The sequence below is a fragment of the Cynara cardunculus genome (assembly GCF_001531365.2).
Source record: "Cynara cardunculus var. scolymus isolate 2C chromosome LG 16, CcrdV1, whole genome shotgun sequence".
Taxonomy (NCBI): Eukaryota; Viridiplantae; Streptophyta; class Magnoliopsida; order Asterales; family Asteraceae; genus Cynara; species Cynara cardunculus.
In genome coordinates, this window is record NC_037543.1 from 4,449,129 (window position 1) to 4,457,947 (window position 8,819).

The 8,819-nt window shown below is 31.2% G+C and overlaps 1 protein-coding gene across 2 annotated transcripts; it reads right to left on the reverse strand.

Annotated features, from left to right (window-relative positions):
- Positions 1-679: 679 nt before the first annotated feature.
- Positions 680-6,873, reverse strand: LOC112529613 (probable serine/threonine-protein kinase PBL26). Of its 2 annotated transcripts, XM_025140940.1 has the most exons (7): positions 5,895-6,873; positions 5,697-5,822; positions 4,545-4,654; positions 2,965-3,168; positions 2,556-2,744; positions 1,666-1,778; positions 680-1,257 (listed from the first exon to the last, which is right to left on the reverse strand). In XM_025140940.1, exons 1-5 carry the CDS (start codon positions 6,801-6,803, stop codon positions 2,720-2,722), a joined length of 1,374 nt encoding a protein of 457 aa, XP_024996708.1. In that variant the 5' UTR covers positions 6,804-6,873; the 3' UTR covers positions 680-1,257; positions 1,666-1,778; positions 2,556-2,719. The 2 variants fall into 2 exon arrangements, with proteins under 2 accessions (XP_024996708.1, XP_024996707.1); XM_025140939.1 differs by having other exon boundaries at positions 2,556-3,168.
- Positions 6,874-8,819: the final 1,946 nt, after the last annotated feature.

The window sequence follows — 8,819 nt, forward strand, 5'->3', positions numbered from 1 at the left end:
ACATAAATAGGTGATCACAATGTGTAAAAGAAATTGGTGGTCACAATGTTCAATTGAAACAATATATTTGATGGTGGTTCACATCGTGATACTATAGATTTTTGGTTTTGGGTTCAACGGAGATGCTTGACGGGTGTTCAAACTTGATTATTGATTTTGTTTATAGTGTGTATCAAAGCCTTTACAAAATGTTTTTAGTAATTTATAGTTTTCTTGGTTTTATGTTATTGGTGTTTTTGTGTTCACATTATGTTCATCTGTGACCAAATTGTGTTACGACCTATGGGAATGACTAGTAGAAGAACCTGCATAAAAAATGTACTGCAACGAAAATGAGGAGAAAGAAACAAGTTGAAACCTCATGATCAACCTCCAACGAGACAACGAAACATGTGATTTTTTAAAGAGCTTAAAACCTGTTCAAGCTAAGTATCTTATCCCCCTATTGATTTTTATTAATTATGATAAAAAAAATACAATGAGGGGCACATAAAAACCGAAACCCCGAATACAAAATATAGAATGATAAAAGGATAAATCCTGAATTAAGATCGTGATTCCTTCTTTTCCACTTTTCATCTTTCCAAATTGAAGTTAGCAAAATAAAAACTTTATTTCAATACGTGGAACTTAGAAATTAGCTAGGTACCGGTTACTTTCTTTCAACCGAGTACCATTAATCTATTATGCAACATTGCAACCAATATATTATACGACACCTGGTGCAATGTTATTAAATAAGAAACACTGGTTACATGTATAACAATAATAACTGAAATGCAAACATGAAATGAAAAGAGAAAGGACAACTACATGGGTCTAAACTCAATGCCTTGTACAATAAGGTCGACAATTGTTTCGTTTTCGTTTTCCTCTTCCGCTTTACTGAAGAGCAGATTCATTCGGATAGTTCCCATGATACTAGGTGAAACTTTCCAGATTCGACATTCCATCCAACCATCCTTCCTCATTTTCGGATGACCTTCTATTTTGCGGGTACATGAAGGGATTCCATCAACATTGGATCCAATAATCGGGGTATGAGGAGGCGCTAAATAGATATACCATGGAGAACGCAAAAGATCTCGCAGATTCCATCTATTTACTTCTACAACGCACTGCAACAAAGAGTAGTTTTCTGGTAGCTTGTATATGAGGTGACACGAATAGGTTGTTTGGGGTGATAACACTCGGGATCTGATTTTACATTTCACCGTAAAACTTTTTCGACCACGAGACTCAGCCACCACATCAAATCTACAGAAGAGTATGAGGAAATATATGTATTAGGAAATGATAAGTCTGTAATATAGTTCATGGTTGTAGAAAACACATGAAATGGTCAGGGATGTTCTAATCTTTTTGAAGTCACTGCTACATCCAAAACTAAATGGGCTAAACCTAAAATGATTAACAATCTGAAACTAAACCTAAACCATTAATAATTTGAACCTTAAACTAAACAATTAATGGTTTGAAGCTAAATAATTTCAGCTATAGTTTTACACAGGTCGATAAAAGACCCTGATCACATGTAAATTTGGGCCCCAAAATTTCGGGTGCCCTGTTCAAAATCTCACATTTAACATGCTAAGGGACGACCATGGAAATGGTGTAAGCATATGGCATACAAAATGAATATGAATTGAAAAACAGGTGGATTACCTTGATCGTGATTCAAGGAAAAGGGAAGACTTCAATATCCATTCATCTACATCAAGAACTGCTCTGGGAGATATCATAAGTCGTTTCTCCATGTTTTTGTTAATAGAAAACCACTGTTAATGGATAAATATTACATCTTGTTAGTAATTTTGTAATATAGTTGTTATCACATCATTTAATGAGGTCTAGAAAAAATTCAGAAAAACCCAATAAACTGTACAATTTTCATTGATTAACTGTCTGGATATTTTTTAATAAATAAACCATCAAGTTTTTTAAAAATTGGTTACTATTTAACATCATTTTATCCCAAAAAACTACTTGTAATTGAATAGAGAGGTTTAAAAGGAAAATATGAATCAGTTTTAATGTTCCCGAATCTTACGTCATTCAAACCCCTTGCACACAACAACATCCCTCCCCATCGTAGTCCACTCTCTATATTTGCTCCATATAATATACACACATATATAATATTCAACAATTAACATCTAATCCCTGAACCAGGGTGTTACGACTCTTAACATGAAATGTTAATATATGTTAACTTATGTGAACATCCGTTGACAAAATACTTTCTATACTTCCAACAAAAATTTGATTTCCTATCGAAACCCGACCTATATGTATGTGTATATGTGCGTGCATGTATGCTTGTTTGTGTGTGTGTATATATATATATAGGGAGTAGCAAATGAGAACATGGTCAAAATAAGAGAACACGAAACCAACAAAATCACATTATTTTGCACAAATCACATACATACATACATACATACATACATACATACATACATACATACATACATACATACATACATACATACATACATACATACATACATACATTGTCATTTAATGAGAAAGCATAGATGGAATGGAAGAAATACCTTTTCACCGTTGTCGATGAGGAACCCTTGTCGTAAAACAGAGTAGAGCTCCTCCTTGGTTGTCCATTGTATCGTAGTTTTTGATAACTTGATTAAATCTATATAATCAATCGGAAACTTTTGTTCCCAATCTGTGTTCGACACATTTGACATGGATTGGATATTCACCTTCTTCTTTTCCTCTGTTTCCTATAAAAATATGTACCCATATTGAAGTTGGTTGATTCATATCATCAACAATTTTCTTCCGTTTGTCCAAATAAATTCATTTTGTCAAATTACATATTCCACATGACAAAATTCAATGCCTTCAAGAATTTGGCATTCGACGGAAGCCAAGGTCAAGCACTCGATCGTAAAGTGATGTTCTCTTTGTGTGCAAGTAAATTGGTATAGCTGAGTAACTAACCATCCATCTTTTCTCACTTGTGCAATAAATGGACCGGAATAGTCTGCCTCCTCATCCAGTTTGTATTTGTAGGGTACACATGTCCCGTGATCCGATTGTTCAAACTTGTAGACGAGGTTTATGTTGTATGTCACACTAGGTATCAAGAACTGTGTGCTTATTTTTAATTTAAAATCAGGAGCATCCTCTATGACATAATCAAATCTGCAAATATCGTTATCATATGTTATTATTTATCAAACGACTTACTCTTTCAATATAAAAAAGCTAAAACGAGTTTCATTTCCTACAAAATATATGATAGCTAGTAATGCATTTTCACAACTCCAGAACATCAATTTAAAGCTTGCAGTTGCAGAGGTTTAATCCAATTTTCAACATTAATTTAACGACAATCCATTCCATATTGGTAAATAGTGAGCTTAATTTATGAGGTTTTTATAAACTTAAGTTGTGGGTTAACTCCTAAACCTAACAAGGACCAAAAAATGGATAAAATCCAAACCATCTCCTTAAGTTGATATCTAACATCCAAATCAGTTCAAAATGATATTTGTGAAATCATTCAAGTAGGTCGGTGTTGGTGATTTGTATCACTAATATCATTTAAGTGTAATGAGATTAATTTGTTGACCAATGTAATCATGATAAATATCGAACAAATAAGGAATGTGCGAAGTACACTTGTTTGAGTTTATTTTAATTTAGGGGCGAAACCCCTAAATGACAGAGGTCCGGGGTCAGCGCCCCCTGTGACGGGGTCCAAGGGGTAGAGCCCGTGGCTGGGTCGAGCTTGGAAATTTTTTATTCGGGTAATATTGCTTTGTAAAAAATGCTTCAAAAATCCGAATTTGAAATTTTAAACCCGATTTAGGGTTCAAAAACTGCCGTTTTTGACAGTTTTCGATTTCAATTTCGAATTGGTCAATTTTGATTTTGAAAAGGTGCACAAATTCATAACGATTTTTATTCTCTGTTCGAAAACCACTGAATTTTATTTGATTGAAATTTCGATTGTACCATCGAAATACTTCAATCTAAAAGTGTTACACGACTTTCAGTGGAATCCAAACAATCGAAAACCAGAATTCCTAACAGTAGGCGTGTGATAACCCATCCCATATGGACTATTGACGAGAGTTGTGAACTCCTTTAAAGGTCGTGTTATGAACTAAGAATAACTTCTATCACGACTTTACATTTATTTGAATCTTATTATGTCTTTTTCGTCAAACTTCAATACAAACACTGATTACAAATGATCCATTATGGTTAAGATAATTACCGTCAACTACAAAACGAATAACTTATGTTTCTTAATTAATTGTTTAATCCTGTAAGTCTTTTTTGTTAAGCTAAATATAAAATAAATAAGGAAGCTATTAATCCATGAACGAAAATAATCTCACTTTTTACAAAGAACATATATACCATGAACGTTTATAACAATATATATATATATATATATATATATACACACAAAAATATAAAATCATAACAGATTATTTCATAGATAGAAGACAGAAGAACGGTTTGTAAATAACATATTCACTGAGAGAAATTAAGTGCATCGATCTAACCTTGAATTTCCGTCCTCAATAACTTCAAGGTCTTCTATTTCATCATCGGTAATACATTTTATTATCGATATTGTTTCATAAACTCTCTTATCCTTGTTTATTGAAAGCCACTGTCCAATACACATATTCAATTTATCATATTTAAACAACAAGCTTCTTATATTACTAAACCTATCCAATAGGGAATACACATCTATACTATATTATAAAGCATTTGACAAAAACTTTTAAAAACCACTTTTTATGTGTAAAGTACTGTTTATTAATGCATATTACTTAAAACTCAAGATTACAAGTAGATTGTGCGTAAGTACAACTTATTAAAGCTCTATATCTAAATTCGTGTAATTAACTATGAATAAACATAATCAAATAGAGGATAAACATCTTACTTTAAATATAAAAAATCAAAAATATAATTAGGATAGTCATTGAAATCTAACAGCATACTTAATTATTATCTTTATAAAATGTTATATTATTAAACCAAAAATAAATTATTTCATTATTAAACTTAAATTAAATTATAAAAAAATAAATCAAATAAATTACATAAAAAACAAAAACTTTTAAATAGTTGATTTGATATTAACATTGATATATTTTTTTTCAAAATTTTATTTTATTCAAAAATAAAATCATTATTGCCTTTTCTTAAAAACACATAAAATCGTATTATAACATCGACAAAGACAAAATAAAATAGAACATTAAAATCGAAATATATCTCACTACATTGCACAAATACCCTTCATACGTACATGATAATAATAGATCCACACTTTTATATCATCACATATGATATTGTTAATATATCTACAATGATTTTTCACGGTTCTATATTATTCATAGATCAACATGTGATAATAATAATATCACATCCATGTGTTATCACATATGATATTGAATAATAATGAAAAAAATTTGTGAATTTTTTATAGATTAATTGTAATTAAAAAAAATAAAATCTAATTAAAAATATAATAATTTTTTTAAAAGATTCAAATACTAAATTAGATAATCCTTATAATTCAAATTACCATAAAATTGGATATAATTAATTAAGGTGAGAAGATGAGATATGTTATCGTGATGTTTTCATTTTATAAATATAAATATAAATATAATAAAAACGATAATATTAATTATTACCGTTGTATCGTTATGACGAAACCCATTGGAGAGAAGCGAGAGGAGTTCTTCTCGGGATTCATAGACCAGAGGAGGTTTTGCAAGCCTTCCAAGCTCTACTAATGACCGACTTGTTTGAGAAAGCTTCTGTAAAAATATTATGTCATAATTCGATTCTATAGAAAACATTGGATCTAAAGAACCCAAAAGAAAACTTACTTGTTTTGCAAGAGCAACCTCGAGTTCTTTGACGATCTCCAACATTGTTGGTCGTTCTTTACGATTTCTATTTAAACATCGACTTGCAATGGCGGAAAACGTCATCAAAGAATTGGAATCCGTTTGTTTCTTCAGATCAGAACTCACGATATCATCTAGTCTATTTTCATCATAATGGTTTTTCCACACACCCACTAAAATTTCATTTATCCGACCATCACGATATTTGTAACATAACCTTCCGCACATTACTTCAAACAAAACCACTCCAAAAGAGTATATGTCAGACTCTTTCGTTAGATAGCCCAGTTCCCAGTACAACGGATCACAATACCCAGGGGTACCAACAACATTCGAAAAAACATAGGTTTGTGGTTGGTTAGCTGGGCCAAATTTAGACAAACCAAAGTCAGAAACTTTTGCAGTCCAATTCTCGTCCAGAAGGATGTTCGAGCTTTTTATGTCTCGATGGATTACTCTTTTTTGTGTGTTGTTGGGATCATGAAGGTAGTTTAGTGCACGGGCAACCCCGATGCATATCTTGATACGTTGGGTCCATGTCAGGCTGACGTCACTTAGATAGTGGTCGAGGCTCCCACGAGATGCAAACTCGTATCCAAGGATCCTCTCGTGACCTTCATCACAGAAGCATAGAAGAGAGACCAAGTTTTCATGTCTGTATTTGGAAAGCATGATGACTTCCTTCCAAAACTCGTCATTCCCTTGCCCATATTTAGGATCTAAGCGTTTGAAAGCGATCATGCATTTTCCCTTTGGAAGAGAGAGTTCCCCTTTATACACCGATCTGAATCCTCCATGTCCTATTAATTTCTGTCGATCAAAGTTGTCGGTGGCTGATGCTATATCTTTCAGGTGAACTTTGAGGTGATGAAACTCTTCTGAAGACATTGTTTAATTAATGAAAGAAATACAATCAAAGGAGAAATACAATATACATGAATTTCAAATGATTAAATCTTGGCTTATTAGATTAAGACGCCTAAATGATTAATATGTAGACGAGTAGGGATAGGGTTCCATTTTTCTCAGCCATTAAAATATAGGTACCATTTTTCTCAGTGTTCTAATTGTTCCTTTTGAAAAAAACAAAGTTCAACAACTGTTGAAAGAAGAACAATAATTGAAAATATATATATATATATATATATATATATATATGGGAAATTAATAACATATTCAATTTTTAACCAATTTTTGTACTTAGTTTCTATTCAATTTTTAAACTATTTTTGTACTTAGTTTCTATTCACATTTTTTAAACTATTTTTGTACTTATTTTCTATCGATTTCTATTCACATTGAATCTTTTCTACAAATTTGTACATATATATAATTTAATTAATTAAATTAAAAAAAATAAATAAATTAATAACCAATGCAACAACATGTCCTTACATACAGTAGGTCAATCCTGAATAGATATTTACGTAGCCTATAGCATGTAGTCAAAATATATATATATATATATATATATATATGGGACCTAAAAATGATTAGAAACTCGGAAACCATCCATAATGCGTCATATAACATATTCATCAGAAATATGAATGCGTTGTTCGTCATGAATGTGTGATTAATGATAAATAACATGTCCATATTCATCATGAATGTATGATTAATGAAAAATAACACTTCCATTATCATGAACATGTGATTCACAATTAATAACATTTTCATATTCACCATGGATGTATTACTAATAATGAATATTCATTTTGAAGAGAGACATGTAGCATATTGTGGACTGTTCCCAGGTCGTTACTCAATTTCAGGTTCATAAGGAAACTTCTCTCTCTCTCTCTCTCTCTCTCTATATATATATATATATAGATGAGTTCAAACAAGAGCAATGATAAATACGAGAGTATGAGAATGACCCAATCACATATGATTTTACACTAAACTCATATGTAAAATCACATTTGCTTACACACGACCTAGGTCGCAGGATACATCGCCGTACACCCTTGCGTTGGCCTAATGTTTCGTATTCATATGTAATTTCAGTGCAGAATTACATGTGATTTGGTTGTTTTCATGTTCTTTTAGTTTGACCATATTCTCGTTTGATATATGGTTAAAATAACATGAATCAACCAATTTTTGTGAGACCATGATACCATGTAACGGTTTGATGTATGTTTGCTATAAATGATCGACGTGTTTTCTACCCGGGTTCAATTCCAGACGAACACAACAATTATGACTACTAAAATTGAGTTATAGAGTTGAATCATTGTGTTATAGGGTTGAATCATTCTTTGAAATTGAAAATTTCCAAAGAAAATATTAATTGGAGAGAATCTTTTTGTGGAAAATTAGAGTTGGTTGAACATTGGACTGTTCTAGATAAATAATCAAAGAAAATGACATATCAAACATCCATTTTGTGGAAAAAAAAAACCAATCAAGCATCTATATTTGTGGCTTAAAATTTTACACTTCCACTTTAAGTTAGTTGATTGAGGGTTTGGATTCTCGTGACCAAAATTACTAAACGGACATATATATAGCGATCAAATGAAAACCACTCAATTTGTACAAACCGTGAAAACCATATTCAACTAATCATAATTTTTCATTTTGTTCATTTTTTTGTAATTATGAGAGGTTGATTAACCAATTTTATTGTGCAGGGTGTTAATATATGAAACAGTTTCATTAAAATTTCATTAAATATTATATGAAACAATTTCATAACCATATATGAAATAAATTCATCAAAAAAATATTATATGAAACAATTTCATTAAATTTTTCATAAGATTAAACAATGAAATCGACGTATGGGGATGGTTTGTACAGTTTGTACAAATGAGGTTGGTTTTCATTTGATCTCTCTCTCTCTCTCTCTCTCTCTCTCTCTCTCTATATATATATATATATATATATATATATATA

Coding starts and splice junctions, on each gene's coding strand:
- LOC112529613 (XM_025140939.1), bottom strand. CDS start 6,803: ATGTCTTCAGAAGAGTTTCATCACCTCAAAGTTCACCTGAAAGATATA. Junction 5,823..5,894: donor AGGTTGCTCTTGCAAAACAA/GTAAGTTTTCTT, acceptor ATATTTTTACAG/AAGCTTTCTCAAACAAGTCG. Junction 3,169..4,544: donor ATTGAGGACGGAAATTCAAG/GTTAGATCGATG, acceptor CGATATTTGCAG/ATTTGATTATGTCATAGAGG.